The sequence below is a fragment of the Lathyrus oleraceus genome, chromosome 5, assembly GCF_024323335.1.
Source record: "Lathyrus oleraceus cultivar Zhongwan6 chromosome 5, CAAS_Psat_ZW6_1.0, whole genome shotgun sequence".
NCBI lineage: Eukaryota > Viridiplantae > Streptophyta > Magnoliopsida > Fabales > Fabaceae > Lathyrus > Lathyrus oleraceus.
This window is the reverse complement of record NC_066583.1, coordinates 268,366,506-268,387,180: the sequence shown is the minus strand read 5'-3', so window position 1 is coordinate 268,387,180 and position 20,675 is coordinate 268,366,506. Positions and strand designations below refer to the sequence as shown.

Sequence of the window (20,675 nt, the reverse complement as noted above, 5' to 3'; positions counted from 1 at the left end):
ATATATACAAAGGAGCTTATGAAGAAGTTCAAGCTAGATGATTGCAAGATCATGAACACTCATATGCATCCTACTTGCAATCTGAGCAAAGAGGAAAGCATCACCAAAGTTTGGTAGAAGTTGTATAGAGGTATGATTGGCTCTTTACTTTATTTAACAACTTTTATACCAGATATCATGTTCAGTGCCTGTCTGTGTGTAAGATTTCAATCAGATCCTAGATAGACTCACTTAATTGTTGTTAAGAGGATCTTTAAGTATCTGGAGGGAATAACCAATCTAGGATTGCCTTATAAAAAAATCCCTATATTGTAAACTAGTTGGATTCTGTAATGCTGACCATGTTAGGGGATAAAATTAAGAGAAAATCCACTAGTGGAAACTTTTAATTCATAGGTGAAAACCTAATATCTTGGGCTAGTAAAAGACAGACAACTATTACTTTATCTACAGCAAAAGCATAATACATCTCTGTTGTAAGTTGCTACACATAACTACTCTGGATGAAATATCAGTTGGAAGACTATCAGATGTATGGAAGTAGTATTCCAATCATTTATGATAATACTATTGTTATTTGTTTGACAAAGAATCCTATTCAACATTCTAGAAATAAGCACATAGAAATAAAATATTATTTTATTAGAGAATATGTTCAGAAGGGTGTGATAGATATACACTTCATTAATATTGATCATCAATGGGCTGATATATTTACCAAGCCTCTTACTATTGAAAGATTTAATTTTATTAAAAAGAATTTGAACATGCATTTTGTAAAAGATTAGTGCTTGCTTCTGATGGAGGATTGGAGTCTAATGATGATCAGAAGCTACTGGGATCAAAAACTCTAAACCAGCTTCTGATTAATAGTAGCCTCTGAAGGAACTCAATCTCTGATGCTCAAAATAATATTAGTTGCCTCTAATAGCATTTAAGTGGAAAAAATTTAACACATGACCACTAATGTGTCACGAATATAGAAGGTCGTCTAACACGTGGCAGGAGCTTGAAGTTGGAAGGACTAGTTAAGCTGGAAAACTCCATGAATAAGAACAAGTACTACAAGAAAAAAAACTGCAAAAGTTGCCCAACATTGAAGTCTATGCACTGCATGTCTATTTGTGCAGCAGGTCTTCCGTAGGATGTATTGTCCTTTGCATGCTGAAATGTGTTAATTTACATGGGCTAAATCAATGGATAATCACAAGGATCGTGATCCACTAACTAAAGGAAACCCTAAAATCTAGGAGGATATAAGAGGACCAACTTGAATAAATAAAAAAGAGGTTCAGAAGTTGAGATACTTGAGAAATAACTTAGAAAATATATCATTTAAAGAAGAAGAAGTTTGAACCAGAAGTGAAGAGATCATTTCATCTTTCCTTTCTTGAAGAAGTATTGAGCTACCAGGCGTGACAAAACTTGTCACTTGTTGATTGAAAGATTGCAAGGAGTATAAGTGTTAAACTTAGGTTTTCATTTTCTTTTCATTAGTGTTTATAAATGTTAACTTTATTTAACTTGTTTTGATGTATTTATTTTGCTCGCCATGAACTAAACTCTTTATGTTGAGCAATGTGAAGTTTAATGAAAAGTTGTATTTTGTGTTGATTTGAAGTGATGCATTTTATCATGTGAAACAATTTTATATATTTGTTTCTCTGCTTGATCATCTTAGAAGTAGGTAAAAGTTATTTAATGATTGAGATATTTGTTAACTGGTGGAACTCATATGAAATCTGGTTGAAAATAGTAGGATATACATATTCACTATATTAGTTACTTTAGACATGAAGAACTACAACCATATGGGAATCATAAATTAACCAATATGTGCTTTAATGTTATTTTGAGACCTAGAGATTTGTTCTCCTAACTTAATGCACATGCTTTGATGTTAAAGACATACACCACTAGATCACTTTATGCCTCATCTGTCACGACATATCTCGTCAGATATATGCGAGATATGAAACTCATTAAATGGAACATTTTATAACATGTCTGTCATTATTTATTTATCTTCTTTACTCTTATATATTAATACTCAACCTAAATCCGTGGCAACCATTATTGTTATCCTCTGCCCATGGCAATTCACAAAGTTTTGCATTGAGAATTAACTTTAGTTATTTGATTGAGTATACTTGCACATATAAATAGTACAACACAACACATTTTAAATGTTGGGAGAGTCTTGTTGCACCAATTCAAGCTTCCTAAATATTATTGGTCATATGCCATCAACCATGTTATTTTTCCTATTAACATGGCTACCACTCCAATCCTCTCAAACAAAGAACATTGACCTTTAATCTTTCAAAGTGTTTAGTTGTCTTGATTTTGCATCAACATTGCAATCTCACAGATCCAAACTTGATACAAGGGCTAGAAAGTCTAATTTCTTGGGATACAAGGCAGGTTACAAGGGCTTTGTTCTCCTTTACTTACACTCTAATGAAGTGTTCATATCCATAAATGTTATTTTCCATGGGCATATTATACAATTTCCATACAAGAACACCAATCCCAATAGTAATACCCATCCCAACTTTGTTACAACACATTCATCACATACTACTTCTATTGACCCCCCCCCCCCCCCCCACACACACACACCATACACAGAGCCAACCATTTCATAACATTCACCAACGCCACAATCCATTTCATCACCATCTTCACCCAAACACCAATCCATCTATTTTGATTATGATTATCAAAACCATAACACATCATCCAATTCATCATATCTCCTAGTTATTCATTCTACCATGCCCAAAAATCCTTCTACATACCTCAAAGATTATTTTTGCAATTCATTCATTGAAACACCTAATCATTGATATTCACTTACAACTTATACTCTCTCTCATTTCATGTCTTATTCTCAATTATCTCCCTTACATTCTCATTATGTCATGTTTCTTGATACATTAACTCAACCAAAATTATTTATTGAGGCAAACAACTTTGAATCCTAGAAGCGAGCAATGCAAATTGAGATCACAACTCTTGAGAGAACGGGTACATGAGACATTATGGATTTTCCACCAAATGTCAAACATATAGTTTGTAGGTGGATCTTCAAAATAAAATTTCATACAGATGGTTCAATGGAGATATTTAAGGCAAGGTTAGTAGCTAAAGGCTATAATTAATTGAAGGCTTTGACTATTTGGATATGTATTCACATGTTGCCAAGCTCACAATGGTTATATCTCTTACCTCAATTCACAATTAGCACATACATCAATTAGATGTCAACAATGCATTCCTCCATGATGAGGTTCAAGAAGATGTCTACATGGTCATTCCTCCTAGCATCAAAATTTTTGAACCATATCAAGTGTGCAAACTCAGGAAACCCCGATATGGCCCCAAGCAAGCTAGTAGGAAGTGGTATGAAAAGTTGACCTCGACTTTCATTCACCATGATTCCATTCAGTCCAATGTTGACCATTCATTATTCATCAAGAAAGACATAGAATCCTTCACTATCCTTCTAGTCTATGTAAATGACATGATCATGGATGGCAATTCATTAGAGAAATTTGAAAAGATTAAAGCAGTTCTGCATCATCAATTCAAGATCAAAAACCTTGGTCATCTCAAATATTTTCTTGGCTTAGAAGTGGATCATTCTAAGAAAGGCATATCTTTATGTCAAAGTAAGTATTGCCTTCATCTTTTGTCTGGCACAAGACACCTTGGTTCCAAGCCTGTTGGCACTCTTGCAAATCCTTCCATCAAAATTTTCAATGATAATGGTCCAGCTCACATGGATATACCAAGTTATTAAAGGTTAATTAGGCACCAACGATACTTGACAACCACTAGGTGTGATCCCACATTCATCACATGCCAATTAAGCCAATTCCTTAACAATCATTCCATCACCCATTTCAATGATGCCATAAGAGTGCTTCGGTACGTGAAACAAAGTCTTGCTCGAGGAATGTTCTTTCCACGTGACTTATCTCTCCATCTCACAGGTTTTTTCAAATGCTAATTGGGCAAGGTATATAGAAACTAGAAGATACATCGTATGCTAATGTTTTTTCTTATGCAAATCGTGGATTTCTTGACGTACAAAGAAACAATTGATTGTGTCTAGGTCATCTTCAGAAGCCGAATATCGTGCCTTAGTTGTTGAAACTTGTGAATTGCAATGACTAGTTTACTTGCTTGTAGATATGCAGACATCAACAATCAAAACACCAACCTTGTATTGTAATAATCTCAATATCATCCATATTGATGTCAACCTCGTATTCCACAAACGCACCAAGCATCTGGAAATTGATTTCTACCTTGTTCGTGAGAATCTTCAAAATGACATATCCAAGCTCTTATCGGTTCCTCTAAAGACCAAGTAGATGACTTCTTTACTAAGCTCTTTCTTAACCTTTTCAAATACTCTTGTCCAAGTTATGGATGATTTCCGTCTATCCTCTAACTTGTGGAGGGCCATCACATAATAATAATAATAATAATAATAATAATAATAATAAATAATAATAATAATAATAATAATAATAATAATAATAATAATAATACTTTTTCATTTATGTCTCTATGCCTAAATAAAATAAATTTGTAATTGTTACAAAAGAAACTTTGCTCATACAATTAGATTGCAAAAGATTGAGAAGTATGAAAGTTTAGAAGTTATTCAAAATTAGCCATTGGACATTACAATTTAGGTGGATTCCACCATGTTCCTATAAAAAGTTTGTATAGCCACTGGGCACAGTTGATAATGTTGTAGTGCATTACACCAAAGTTACTTAGATACCAATATTATTGACAAATGAATGAGTTGAGAATGAATAGGAAAAACAGAAAAATGAAGATTTTGTTGAAATTGGATGATTCTGTTCTTTTTCTATTGGGAACACATTGGCTATGCTATGCCCTTCTAGTAATTCTAGATTTCGTGATGCAATAATGTAAGTATATTTCCAGTCAGACAGCACCATTATACTATAAAGTTTGATGCAACTAATGACTTCCCCCGACAACCTCAACAAATAGAGTACTCCACCATTTTAGTGGTTCTAGTTACTTCATCATTTCAAAACTCTATTACTACTAGTTTTCCTTTTTTTTATATTTAAGTACTTGCAATAAAATTAAAAGTAGTATGTTTATTTAGCAAGTGTATTTTGAAATGGGGGCAGGGTGGCCAACACATAGCCAAATGATAAAATGTGGCATTTTAAAACAAAAAAAACTATATACTATTTATTTCATTATATTTCTATAAAGTCTAATATAAAATTGGGGTTCTTAATTATTTGAGACTCTACACTTTGGGTTTCTTTGCACATGCAACCATGAATAGATGTTAGTAATAATTTGATGGAACTAAGAATTCAAACATTCCAAATGTATTCTCTTTATTTTTATTTATTTTTGTTTAAATAAAATAATTAAAAAAAAAAATCTCAAAATTAGAAATTTAGTTGAATCAAACTTTAAAAAAATAATTTAGGGTTTAGCGGCGACTTTGCAATTTTTTAACAATTTTAAAAAAACAATTTACAAAATTAGAAAAAGACAAGAACCAATTCAAAATTTTTAAAAGATAAATAGGGACCAAAAAATATATATTTTATAATATTTAAGGATAATTTTAAATTAATATTCACTCTGATCTTTAATACAATAAGAAAAAAATATTTTTTTTATTTATTAAAAAATCAAATATTTAGATTACATATAATTCAAATACATTGATTTTTAATAAATTAAAAAATGACTTTTCTTATATTAAGAACTAAGGGTATTCTATAAAATATTTAGTAAATATTAAAGTATTATTTATTAGATGGTGTTTTAAATGACTCATTTTATTTTAATAAATTATTTTGTTTGAATGAAAAATATCAAATATGTCGGAAACTTCTAAAGCATTCAAAGATTTGGAATAGAAAGACCAAATTTGTTCCGTTTATACCATATTTTGTTTTCATTCTATGTTATTTTGACTTTAAGAAAATCAAAGTGTGAATGAATTAGAGTATAATTATTGATATATAAGATAAAAGATAGACTATGAATGAAATAATGTTAATATATACGGTATAAGATTGGGTATAAATAGAATAAATATTAATATAGAAGATAGATTTTTTTTAAACAATCACTAAAAATATTACAAGATTATTTCAACACGAGAAGCATAAAACGTAGTACTCTATTTCAATACGAGAAGTATAAAAGATAGTACTCACAAAAAATCAACTTACGACATATAAAACTTAGAGGTGAAAATAAATTAATACAAGACATTAAAAATTGATGTATCCTAAGCAACTTAACAGGTTGAACCATTAAAGATTTAAGACATATCGAAAGTTTTTCTTCTTTGATCTAAGTCACCACTAAACCATAAGTTTAATTTGATCTAAAATATCTAAAACTGATTATTCCTTCTCACCAAATAACTTCTTATTTCGTTCTTTCCATAAAATCGGAACACTCGCCAACTAAATGACATGAAAACCTTTATGAATCACCTTTGTATCATAGGTAAGACTGCAAAATAGAGATGCGTGAACCCTTGGGTGATTAGGATAGGCACAACAAATACTCAACCACTTTAAAACGTTGTGCCATATCCCCTTGAAGAAAGAGCATTTTCATTCTTTCCACAACCTTCAAAGCATCGAATGAATTGTTATTAATGATATCATGCCGATTCAAGTTGTCTTTCTTCGTCAAAATTTTGTTACACAAGAGTCTCCATGCGAACAAGGAAACTTTCAATGGAACTAACTCATTCCAAACATTATCAACAATGACTTTAGAATCAGCCTCCAAATCATGAGTAATCTTTCGATAAATATCTTTGAAATGATACTAACCATAAGAGCTAAGCACTCATATCCATTTGTTTATTTTGATATCATGCAAAGATTTCTAAAAGTAATTATTCATTTCATGCAAATAGACGGTGTATCCACCTCTAACAACCATCATTCATCTATCATCCTCATCTACACATATCAACCAATAACGCCTCTTTAACTTGAGAAAGTTGATACATCTAATGAATTTACTCTCAAAAGTATTCCATTTATCTAAGGATCATGTCAAAAGTAAGTTCTTTCACCGTTCTCCGCCTCCCTAAAAAGAGTCTCTTCAAACCCATTATCCCTAGACAATTTTACTTATTCCCTAATAAAATCCAAATCTTTCCATCACCCTGACGCCTTTCTCCACCATCTTGCACCTCACCTCTCACACCACCATATTTATGCATCAACATCATAAACCACAAATCCTTCTAATTTGTTCTAAGCCTCCAACATTTTCTTATAAGGGAATAATTGAATCACATAACCTCTTCATCCCCCAACCTCATTTGTCTCGATCAAGACAAACTTTGTTCCATGGACCTTTCTAGCTTCCTCGCCCCCTCCCAAAAAAAGAAGGAAAAAAATTAGATAAATATTCTATTTAGAAGTGATACATGTTGGAGCCTTGAAGAAGAAAATAAAGTAAATCGAAAGAGAAAACAAGACACATTTGAGTAATATAATCCTACCATTCATATATGACTGGCGACATTTACACCATGGGAGCCTTTTCCTAATTATATCAATCATGGGAATCCAAAAAGATCATTTAAGAGAATCTCCTTCAATTTTGAGGCAAAGATAAGTAAAAGATAAACTTCAATCTTACAATTAAGAACATGTGTCACTTCAACTAGTCAGGTCTAAGTAACATTAACACCTATAAAAAGGATTTTATGAAAATTGACTTTGAGTTCTAAAAATAGCTCAAACAATCTTAAGTTGGCTTTGATTGCTCTTATGTTTGTCTAACTCTTATCACTCAAGATCAATGTATCATCTACAAATTGTAAATGTGGTATCCTAATTTAATTGTTTTGCCCAACCTGATTCCCAAAAAAGTATAATCCATTGTTAACAAAATCTTTTAACAACGAATTAAAAACTTCGACAGAAATATGAAATAAGAAAGTGAAAAGAGGATCACAACCTTGCCTCAATCCTCTTCCCAACCTAAATTCTTCTGCTGGAAAAGTGTTTACAAGAACTATGCTAAAATTAAACTCAAGCAATTCTTAATCCAACATCTCCATTTATTAGGAAAGTGCATCTTAACCATAATTTCTTCTATATAACATCACTCTATAGATTCATAAGCATTTTCTAAGTCTACCTTAAACATAATAAGTTCTTTCTCAGTATTTTAGTATCGTCAACCACGTCATTACCAATATGAATACCATTTAGGATTTATCGACCCTTCACCAAAGCAGATTGTGCATCTGAGATGAGATTACCAATTACCAACTTCAATTTTTGTTGCCAAAACCTTTGCAAGAACTTTGTGCTTACACCCAACCAGAGAAATAGTGCGGTAATCCGAGAGACTATGAGGATTGGGTTTTTTTGGTATCAAAGTTATAAAAATATTGTTTGATCCTTTCATAAGTTTACCACTTTTATGAAACTAATGCAAGAATATCATAAAGTCGCCTTTAATAATTTCCCAAAACTCTTTCAAAAACCCAAAATTGACATCATCGGACTCTTAGGCCTTTATAACTAGCACAATACATCACTTCCTTTCACATTGAAATGAAAGTTTTTCCAATTAGGTCTAGAGTCCCATCAGAAATAAAATCATTAGGAAAGTGGTTGAATACTAAACTATGAATTCCTTCTACTTCATCCTCTCGCACATTGTTGACCAGGATACTAAAAATAAAATGTTTAAGAATATTACTATTCATGTTGCCACGGGAGCATCTGAAATTATCATCACCCCCGGAAGACAAGATAAACAAGCCTTTTAACACTGAATGCTACACTGAGCTCGAGACAAGGATAAAATATTAGTAGAAACTACTCTTTTCTCCACCACCTCATCTTCAACAAGCTCGACCCTTTCAAATCCAAAGCACAAAGTATCTGTTTAGCTAATTTGATTTGAGCATCTAAATTTTTCCCATATGTCATTCTCTCAATTTTCCTTTTAAGGCCTTATATTTTTCTTTCAACACAAATCCCTCGTCCAATGACATTACACGCTTGCCACTGCTCTTTGGCATATAATTAGAAAAATTAGCAGAAAAATTAACGCATAAAATAATCGGACAATAATCAGAGAATCCCCATGCTTGTTGAATAAAGTGTTGCACCACTCAGCTAAATAATAGAAACCCAACCAATACCATGTGAACCACCTTCGTATCATAGTAAATAAACATTAAATTTACATGTTAATATTATAAGTTTGAAATGATAATTTTCACATATATTAATCATTTTATATTTATTTCTAATTCGATCTAAAATGATCATATAATATAGTTTCATGAGTGATTCCTACAGAATTATTTTGCATATAAATACGTTGGTCTTGTTTATGGAAACTTGTTTTTCAAAGGAATTTATATTTAAAATAAAAATTTAACTGGTAGTCAATAACAGCCCATGTGTATGCTTTAATTGCATGCCTCGCACCATGGTCGCAGCACATGCATGCTCGCTAATTTGCAGATTATAAAATTTTAATCTGTTTGTATTTGACCAACTTATCAAATAAATCAATATATTACCCATATGTTTCTTTTCAAAATTAATTATATCACCTTCTCCATAATACTCCCCCATTATAATTATAAAAACAATTGAATGTCTCATATTTTATTACATATATTAACAAAGAGTCTTTATTTTTTTTCTTTAAGCCTGTAAGTATTTTTGGCTGGCCCTGAACATAAACTTGTAATTTTCAAAGTGGAAACAAAAAAGGAAATCATTTTGTTCTGTTATTACAATATATTAAATAAGATAAGAAATTATGTTCAATGATAGTAACATAGAATTCTTGCTTACACGCATAGGATACTACTATTCCTTAGTAAGTTAGAGGATATTGAAGTTGAGTTTCTTTATTTACTTCAAAATTGAATACAATATTGAACTCATTTTTGTATCATCTATCAACTTTATTTGAGTCATCAAGTTAAAGATGAAAACGAAAGGTAAATCCATGGGGACCATGAATAGTGTAAAGAAGCTAACTAAACATTTGAAAGACTTAGGTAGAGTCAATGTCATGCCTCTTTATTAAATAATTGCATGATAATTCATTAATGTCTATTTTAAAAAGACTAGAGACTTCACTTTCTTTTGTTTTTGTATTCGATCATTTGTCTTTTTCTTTTGAACTTTTTAGGCTCACAAAATGCAATATGAAAATGAAAAAATGAAAAAGAGAATTTTCACCTATCATGTGCAAAGTGTGTCCACAAATGGTTGGGAGGGTTTTTCCTTTTTATATTAGGGGACTTGGACGTGTTATCCATGACATAGACCACTATTTAAGGCTCAAGTATAATTTTATAAATTCTTCAAAACAATTTATATAAACAATTTACAACATTTATAAAATATATTTTAATTTAATTTATATGGGACCATGGAAGGATGCATGACACATCATCCGGCATGGGAGCTTCAATTCGGTCAATTCAGGCTTGAGTTTATATTAATTTGGGTGTTGGTGGGGACAATAAATTTTCTTATAGTACAAGATTATTTGTTTTGTATTGGATTCAGTTATGCTGCAAATCTTCTTCATTTTCTTTTTCCTGCATATTTTATGGCACGATGATTAATAGTATATGGTCTTTTATCTACCTAAACTAAAAATAAGGAAGCAATCACAAACATGGTATATGCTTTGGCCTAACAGACAACATTTGTACTATATAACTTAGATTCTTTTTTAGCCACACAAATAAACTACCAATAACATGTATTCGAAATGAGTTAAGAGTAAAATAATTAAATTTTAATAAAATAGTTAATCATTGAAGAAGATTAAAAAATGTATATTCGGAAGCAGAGTCATTTGCAAGGCCTCAATTCTCAAACACATTAGTTTAGCAATTTTACATCCGTATGTATCAGTAGAACAGAGAATGCATTTTAGAGCTACAATTACAAATTGTCTTGTACAATAGAACAGAGAATGCATTTTAGAGCTACAATTACAAATTGTACAGTACAATAGATAACTAACTAATGAGTGTTACTGAACGCATGAATTTCATTCACTCCAACTAAATGCAATACCAATAGCCTACGACTTGCACAAGCAGGTGCAAGATGAACTTTTGAGTATTCCTACACAAAACCTGCAATCTAAATCAAACAATACAACATATATGTTTAATAAAATTCAAAAGCAGTGACCAACAAATATATTATGTCAACTGTGTATTTAACTATTCTGGTCGGATTCTTCAGAATCTTCAGATGTCACATTCGACTCTTCTTCCTCTAGCTCGTCGATTTCATCAATTTCAAGTGTTCTACATGTAGACGACATCTTGTTCATGGCTGCAGTTTTGCTTGCTCTCTGTGAGCGACCTATTACGGTATTAATGGTGGTAGGAACCACAGAAGCAGGTAAAACTTCTTCATCGTCCTCAGAATCAGAACTATCTTTCTCAATCCTTACCCTTCTCCTTGTCCGTGTGGCTCTCGTTGGCTGTACAGCTGGTGTTTGTGGCATTGCAACAGAAGCATCCAAATCCAGGTTGAACTCAAGTTCTAGTTTCCCTTTAAAAATAGGGAGGGGGAGAAAAATGTTAGCAGTAAAAAAGGTTTTCAAAATGGATATGTAAGGCCAGTAAAACTGCATAATACAGCCCAAATTAGATTGCAAATGAAATGACAGATATAAATAATTGATAAAGATTAAGATTAAAACTGCTTGCTAACACTGCACGAATTATAGCTGTGTCAAATCTTAAAAAGTGGTCTTTCATGTTACTTGATACTGATTAAATTTTAATTTAGTTGGTTTCTTTTGCTTGCTGGACAAACTTCTTGTCCCCACATCATCATAATTATAAGACTACAACTTAATCACCATATAAGACTTTGATAAGATAACAAAAGAATAGAACCATGGCTAGGCATGTTATGCTTTCAGACATTCTCAGGAAAAAAATAGCATTACCGAAAATGAGATTAACGTCATCCTGCAACAACTCCTGATCTTGTTGCCTGTCAACTGTCATTAGATGATCAGCCATGCGCTTTAATTCTTTAACAATATCCTTCTCTGAAGATACACATTCAGTCAGACGATTTAAAAGCTTCCTCATAACTTTAATGGGCCCTTGTTCTGATAACCGAAAATGAAGCGAGACAAGTATTCTACATAATGCCGATACGTATGCCTTCTCAGCAGCTGTCTTCTTTGAGTGAAAGCTTGCGACCTTAACAAAGTAGAGAGTAAGAAGACTAACAACTAATAAACATTATTTAAATTTTGAATCGTTCAACATTTTCATTCAGCCATGGACATGAAGTTCATATAAGACATTTCTTTTTCTTCCCTAACTAACAGTTAACATATAAATTCCTCAGTATAATGTGTCTATGAGACATCCACCAGCTTTAATTTAAGCAATAAATTCCTCAGTACAATATCATAGTTTTCAAATCAATTCAACTTTTTATGCAATGCAGATAGGATTACAAACATGGCTAACAGAATTTTTTTCAGTTTTTGTGTTAAATATCTTCAGGAAAAGGCTGTACTACAGTTTGCCATTTAAATTTGAGTGCAATGTGCAACAATATAAGAGCTTCAAATAAGTTTTTTTTTTTTAATTTTAAAAAGTGCTGCTTTAAGTTAGTTTGTTCAATTTAAGTTGCAAATAAATAAAATTAAGTCGTTTTGCAGCCATAATATACAGATATCATCTTACGATATATCTCAACATTGACAAAAGAGAAATAATAAGTAAATAAAATAAAACATTTAGGCTTTGTTTGGGAGTTTGGGGGAAGGGAGTGGAGGGCTTTGAAAAAAAGTGAAGGATAGAGTGAAAAGAATTGAAGGATTTTGGTTGAAAGGGTTTGTTTTTATTCATAACACACAAAAAAAACCTAATTTGGGGAACTCAAAATGTGTATTTATAGGAGGGTTTTGGAGGGATTCCAAAAAAAATTCAAATATATTTTTTGTTATAACATTCTGAAAATTAAAAATATAGTAATAATAAACATTCATTTATCATTCTATACAAAGGCACAATTTCAAAAAATGTTAAAAGATCTCTGATTTTTTTTACAAATCTCCTCCCCAAATGCTCTCCAAACTCCCAAAGAAAGCCATAGGATCAAATAAAGAAGATTTATGTTGACTAATTAAATCCTACCAATCCAAATAAGGTGAAGGTGTACGCCTTAGCATACCAAGTTAGGTGAATAGAAGAACAAGTTCAATTTGTGGATATGATTTACCTCTATGGCTATGTGTAGTGCGAGCCCCTCCTCACCACACTCAAATGGAACTTCAGCACAACTATCTATAACTTGTGGGGTTTCTGTACTAGAGTTTTCACACACTGCTTCAGTCTCTTTAACAAATAATGGAATCTGCACCATCTGCAACATAAAACGTGAAGCTTGAACTGCACGCTTACGTAACTGAGACACCATAATAGGAGAACCCCCGGAATTGCCAAAAACTCCTGGCCACATTGAACGCATAACTGGAACGAAAGCCTTCAATATACACCTCTGTAGTATTTAAGAAATAAACCAATTAAGGCCGGAGTAAGATATGGCATTCGAATAAGAAAAGAAAAAATAAGAATAATGGATAACTTAAAACAGAGAAAATATGACATCTTGAATGCTTGCCTTGTGTTTTGTTGAGAGACACGAGTAGTGCTCAAAGAAAACAGATAGGCATTGCTTCAACCTGGCAGGGGAGAAATATTCCATCTAAATTAGCTCATTATACAGGGCAAGAGTGGTACAAAAGGAGAAAATTAGATACCACCTGTGCAGATTTTCTGATACGTCACTGAAGTACAAGTAAATGAGTTTAGATAAAAGCACAGGGTGCAAAGAAGCTGGTATGCTTGGATAGTTGTCACTTAGGAGAAGAATTTTCGCAAAGCCCTCCCCAAGTATAGCATAAATGCATTCATCTTCATTGCTAGTTAAAGGATTAGCCCAGTCTTCATTTTCAAAGCCACCGTATAAAAGATCAAGTATGTCAACGTTTGAATTTGAATCCCCTTCGAAATCAGAGAAGTTCACAGGACAAAAACACTTTTTGTCACAGTTTAACTGGCTTGGAATTTCGTGATTTAAAACACTGTCAATTTCTTGAGGACCATGCCACATCACAAGATCAATTAATGCTTTAGCAGCCTCTATACTAATTATATGTGGCCCCTTAATGTATGAAACTCTTAGCTGTTTCACAAGTTCAACATTTGGTTTCCTCTCCAAAAGCCCATAGAGGCCAAGACATCTTACAGCAATCCTTTGCACGTCCAAGTGAGATTGTTTTGCCTGTGCATTTCAATGTCCAGACCAGTAAATAGTTAGTAAGCAATGCCCTCAAACAAAATTTACTAGTATAAACTGATTCAGCCCTCAAGCAAATTATCAAATCGCACGGCCATGTTCATCTGAAAGTTAATTTCTTAATACAATGTATATACTGTGTATATGTTTTGTATCTCCTACATTAGTTCATAACTTTTTTGTTTCGGCAAACTTCATATCAACAGTAAGTATTATTATCATTGTTCACTCAGGCATGAGAAACTGAAGTAAACGAACTTTTTAAGATTGGAAGATGTCGATTTATTTTGTAGTATGTGTATCAACATTCAACATACTTTTCTAAATTTTAAAAACGTTTAATTCTTGCAAAAGATCAATCAAAAAATCCAGAAGAAAGTTTCAATGATGTAAGAATCATTTCCAGTTGTTGTAAACTAGAACACACTGCATGCATAACATTTTTGTCAGTTTAAATAACTATAGTAGTGTATATTTGGCAGATTTACGAATCGATAAATGTAGATTTAAAAGGCAATAAAGAAATTTGCAACAATTTGTACCCCGGGAAGAAGTAAAGATTGGAGTAGTTCATCTGGTTCTATAGCCTTGCCCTGAAGAAAGCGCATGGACACAGCATTTTTCAATAAAAGGCCAATAAGGGAAAGGGTGTGTATCCACTGCACGCAATCTGCTGCTCTCTCTCTGCAAGGTTGAGCTAGCTTTTCTACGATTGCAACAACAACTTCTTCAAATTCACCAGGAGCAGCATGGACTTTCCTTGATAATTTGGCTATGGCCTCTGCCCAGTGAGTATCTCCACCAAAACTTAAGCCATCCCCAATGACAACAATATTCCCTTCATTATCAACCTCATGCTCAGGAGGCTTGCTCATCAGTTCCTGCAGAAATGCACTAGCAGCTTTTCTATATGAAGTGTCAGAAAAGTCAAACATAGCACCAAGCAAAAGCAGCTGCCGGCATGTAAATCGATGGTTCGATCCTGCAGATATTAGATTGAACGGCTTAAGTATGCATTAGAGTTGGGCGTAGAAGCACCATCCAAATAAACTTATATGTACCAGCATTGATATTAGCTCTGACCAACTCTATGTAATCATCAACTGTAGCAGGAAGAATTTTTTCTAGAAGATCATTTTTATCTGATGCTTCTGCAGCATATACTTCTGCTTCGGTACCCGCTGTGGCTGCAGCATCAGAGCCTAAGGTCTATAGGGGCACAAATCATAAACCTCAGTAAGTTGGAGGAAAAATGTAAGTCCTAATAGTTATAATTACACTTTTAATAATAATTATATTTCAAAAGTAAATAAACAGGGAGGACACAAGAAAGACAGTTATGAAGCCATAGATGTATTCTGATTTTATTTCAAAATATATTAATAACAAATATAGCAACAAGTAACCTATGCATTAAAATGATAGCAAAAACATAAACTAAAAGAGCATGATTAACACTGAGTATCGGCTATTAGTCCCTTTCTCTTTTTGGATATAAAACATTTACCCAAATTATGTGCATAAATACCTCTGATATTAACTGATAAAGATATTGTTTTAGTAAAATCTGCTAAGAATAGCGCTATAGTCCCGTATTCCATCTATTTGACAACACTGATTTTAAAAATTGAAAAAAAAGTGAGCAGTAAATACGAAAAAAATGGCTATATGTTCCTTTTGACTCACATGTGCTTCTGACTGCAAATGCTTGCAAACAATTCTCCAATAAAGAGCAGCCTCTGCTTCCATCAATACAATGCTTGGAGGACAATGAACTGCTTCCCCTACAATTAGTATGCAAAGCAATAAAATATGGTAAATAACAACCAGCGAGGTTAAATCCTAATCTCAACCTACTAGCTAAAAAATAACGGGTGAGTTATCACCCTGGCATTCAGGAAACTACATTCAACGAGGCAAGAAAATGGCTAAAGGTTTACAAGTGCAAGATTGTTTAAGGGCAAAACCTGAATCATTCCGCCGAACTTGACCATTTCCATAAATCTTCTCACAATTTGAGCCCGTGAACATAAAAATTGTTTGATCAGCTCGTGCCCGTCAAGCATCACAATTGACATACTTATCCTCATGAATAACTTTTTGTATAACGTGTATACAATCAAATCAATTGTTTAAACTTAAATTTCATCTTGGTGATTGTTTATACACATTATAGGTCGTATGGACATCTATGCATATATAGAATGTAATAGTAGATATTTACATGAATGGCATATTTGCCATCAAAATAAAGTAAATCAATAAAGTTTTGAAAACCTTTTGAATATTATAAAATTTGTAGACTCTACTCAATGAGAAATTTCATTACAACGTTAAATTAGCATTTTAGAAAAAAGTTATTAAAAGTGCAATGTGTGTGAGTATGTGCGTGTATGTATCCTCAGAATCATTATTCATAACAAACATGATATATCAAACAGGACTTTAAATTTGTTTTTGAAAGATTTAATTAAGCAACATGTACCAACACTGAAAGCTGAAACAAATAAAAGTATTTAATATTTAATTAATAACCGTGTCTTACCCTCTGCTGTGTCACCATTTGATGATATATACTGCTGGATACTTGCACCATTCTTTAGTTTTACTAAGCCAGCTTTTAGAAGTGCCTCCATGACAGACTCGCTCACTGATTCATAAGTTTCAACATCGAGATACTTCAAAAGTTGTAAAGGATCACCATTACAGCATTTTATAAGCCACTCGTCTTTCAATAGTTTGAAACATTCCTTCGAGACACCAACAGATCGGTCAGCAAGTCCTCTCCGAAGAATTATCGTCCTGTGCTTAATGCTGCAGAAACCAGGAAAATAAAAGAGCAAAAATTGTAAAAAAGGCACTTAAGTAAAGTAATATTGGAAAAGATATTTGAGAAGATTGCTAGAAGGAAATGCACCCATGGCGACTGTACTTATAGGATTCTATGACTACATTATTTCAAAATAATTAAAAAGGACTTGCAAAGATATTATATGAATTACATGTTTGACACTTCAATTTATACCAACTTGCGGAAAGTTTAAATGACTTAGAAGAGGTATGGACAGTGGACATGGAAAGTATTATTCATTTTCAAATCATAGGAAATCTTGAGATCCTTTGCATTTGTAGTGTGCACTTTAGGGACTAAAATACTAACAGCAAACAGTAATGAGAAAATCAATAGAGTGATTATCATATAGCGATCATTTACTAACCATTACCCATCGTATTTAAAAAATTATAGACCGTTGATTTGATTCTTTTTCAACAGTAGGCAAGTGGCACTTTATTTACACTCCAAGGTGAACCCTTGCAAATTCGAAGATCTGATTTTTAGGGGGGTAAAATCTCGCACAATTTGAGAAGAAAGGAATAGAATTATTGTTCTTTCACCAAACCACATTTACCTTAAACTTTGAAGAGGAAATTTATTAGCTAGAACACAGTATGCTGCTTTGCGAACAGATTCACTCACATCCAAGGTACAATCAATGATAACTTGAGAGGTTGCACCGGAAGCAGGCAAAGACAACACAATCATCTTACGAACATCCTGCACACATTTTCAGGTTTAATAGAATGAATACTAGATCTCTGCATACGCATGTAGCATTAAGATGTAGCTGTACTAGAAATTCTAAAATGAACCATGCAGATATTCCAATTCCAATGATATGACAATACAAAAGATTTAAAACTCAGTAACTAGGTTAATTAATAAGGGGGGAAACAGTGAGATTAAGCTAGGTAGTCAATGGTGAATAAAGAAGCAAAACAGCAGCTGAAACACTATACAATATGGAGGGTAACAATAAGGCCGCTACATTGAAGATTAGAGAAGTAATATAAGAAATTTATTTATACCATTCTACGCACAACATTAAATACATATATATTACTAATAATTAGAATTCATTGCTATCAATATTCATAGCTACTAGAATAAAGTAAATAAGCTTTAACCGCCAAGACATCGAATAACTCATCTAAGCATTTAAAACAAATACAAGTGATTCCTTTAATGGGACAACTATGTCCAATATGATGATGGCTGCTAGTATGCCACAGAAAGGGCCATTGGAAGGTTGCATAAAGGACCAGTGTTGTTGATGGCGGATGGCGGTCCGTGGCGGGTAGCCAAAATCCCGCCATACCGGTCGCTTTTGCGGCGCCGCTATATCAGTCGATATTTACCATTGTGGCGAGCCTAAAAACCGGCATGTATATCCACCATAGCGGCCATGGCGCAGCAATTTGATAACACCGTAAAGGACCTCTGGAAAGGCGCACATGGTGAGGAGATGAAGTTGTTTCAGAGTAGAAAATGACAAGACAGGAGGAGAGCTTGTTTCGTTGTCATGTAGAATTTTAGTGAAATGACCAAAAGTTCAGACAGAGGCGGAGGCGATAACCATAAGTTGAGTGTGAAAAATTGCTACTATGAGGTGAAAATAAAATGACTAAATGCCCAAAAAAATTGTACTTCTATAGAAGTTTTACCGTAGCAGCTGTTAATGGTGGTGCTACAGTATTAACTTGAAACGACCCTGCAATAGGGCTTATAAGGACTGCTACAGCTACTATTGACTAAAGGATATAGAGTTTCAGCACACTATATTTTTATCTATAGCAACAGAGCAAATGGTTTTAGTCAATTGTGTCTATCTTTTGGTCAAGCAACCTGGTATTAAAACTTCAAGTAGCCATATAACTATTAGCTGCAGAAGAAATGATATTGCAATGCAAAGCCAGGCTAGAATATCAAAATTAACACCAGTAACTGTAATGTTAAACCCTCACATGAACTTGTATCTAATCTTATAATATAATCTTTTAAAAACTGTATACAGTATTACAATATACAGAAAACAGCACAGTTGACACAGGCATGGGAGAATTTAAAAAGGAAACAAAATTGATTGATCCAATTGGGACACTCACCGCATTTTGCTCCAAAGGAAGCATCTCAAGGAATAAATCAAGAATGTCAATGTTGGAAGAGTCATTGACGAAACGTGAAAGTGCCCTAACTGCAAAAGTACGCACCAAATGGATCTTGTCTCGTACCCTAACCTTCATGCCCTCTATTACCTCATCCCATAGGTCATTGCTCACTTCTGCGTCATCTGGCAACCGCAATATTATCTATAAAATCACAACGAAAATAATTGATGAAAAATAATTAAAATTAGAAAACCTGCTAGTCTATCATACTTAATTTCTTTCAAACTCAACAATTAATAAACACAGACACATTAGTTGGAGAAATTAAATGCTGCTCTAATTTTCGCAATACACTCAGATCTATGTCCAACTGTTACCTAACTTTACTCCATAACCATTACATTTTGCATTCACTTTTGTGAGAGCCAAAAGTGATTCAGAAGACTTAAAACTAGTAATGATAGTTTTTCTCTCAAACATGATTTGCACACTCAAATTTAAATTTATTATTCAACTCACTTTGGCATGAACATAAATCATTTTTAACTAAATTCAAGTTTAAAAAAATATATATAAAAAAAAAACAATACTCATATGTAAACCCTAACACACTGAAAAAAAGCAGAAAATAGATTAAGTTGAATTTAGCTAAATTCATTACCTCGGAGGCAATATGGCAGGCTCTGAATCTAACAGTCTTATCTGCCGCCGCCATAGCAACAAGGAGGAAATGAAGGAAATGGTCGAGAAACTCATCGCAATCTGCAGCATCCAAAGGATTACGAGCAGCAGTGAAAGAGGCGACGAAGGAAACAACACGGTCAGCAGAGGCAATTCGTCTTTGAAATTTGAAGAGAGAAATTAGGGCTTTGGAAAATGCGGAGAAGAAGTGAGACGGTGAAGTGGATTTGGACCGGAGGAGAGATAGTTCCTTGAGTTTACGGTTGTGCGTGGCGTATGAGGTTCGAACTTCGTCGAGAATTGCGGCAATTTTTTGCGATAATCGCTTCTCTTGATCGGAGTTGTTGTCCGCCATGACGGTAGTTAGGAAAACGACAAAAAATAAATGGGAGCTTGAAAAAAGATGAGTTTGAATTTCAATCGTAATTGTTTTAAGTTTTGAATTTGAGCGGGATGTTAGTTTAGCTGGTTTTGGGCTTAAATATTGGGCTATAATAACTGAAACCCGTTTAGTGTTCCATTAAATGTGGAGATTTTTTTTTGGGAAATATTTTTTTTCATTCTTTAGAGGTATGCACATACCTTTGGAAATTGAAAATGCTGGTTCGGAGATGCATACGCACCTAAATCAAATAAGTCATTCGTAAT

At 33.2% G+C, this 20,675-nt stretch overlaps 1 protein-coding gene across 1 annotated transcript; it reads right to left on the bottom strand.

The window, feature by feature from the left end:
- Nucleotides 1–10,887: 10,887 nt before the first annotated feature.
- Nucleotides 10,888–20,454, bottom strand: LOC127083790 (uncharacterized). The gene is made up of 12 exons (XM_051024129.1): nucleotides 20,008–20,454; nucleotides 19,344–19,547; nucleotides 17,810–17,955; nucleotides 16,945–17,213; nucleotides 16,086–16,183; nucleotides 15,461–15,608; nucleotides 14,942–15,381; nucleotides 13,864–14,384; nucleotides 13,722–13,782; nucleotides 13,320–13,598; nucleotides 12,025–12,286; nucleotides 10,888–11,621 (listed from the first exon to the last, which is right to left on the bottom strand). The coding sequence occupies exons 1-12, from the start codon at nucleotides 20,380–20,382 to the stop codon at nucleotides 11,281–11,283; spliced, it is 3,144 nt and encodes a 1,047-aa protein (XP_050880086.1). The 5' UTR covers nucleotides 20,383–20,454; the 3' UTR covers nucleotides 10,888–11,280.
- Between the last annotated feature and the right edge of the window lie 221 nt (nucleotides 20,455–20,675).

Excerpts from the sequence above, each read along its gene's own strand:
- LOC127083790 (XM_051024129.1), bottom strand. The coding sequence starts at position 20,382 with ATGGCGGACAACAACTCCGATCAAGAGAAGCGATTATCGCAAAAAATT. Across the intron at positions 19,548-20,007 it reads CCTGCCATATTGCCTCCGAG|ATAATATTGCGGTTGCCAGA; the intron begins GTAATGAATTTA and ends GTGATTTTATAG. Across the intron at positions 17,214-17,809 it reads TTTCCTCTTCAAAGTTTAAG|CATTAAGCACAGGACGATAA; the intron begins GTAAATGTGGTT and ends TGGTTTCTGCAG.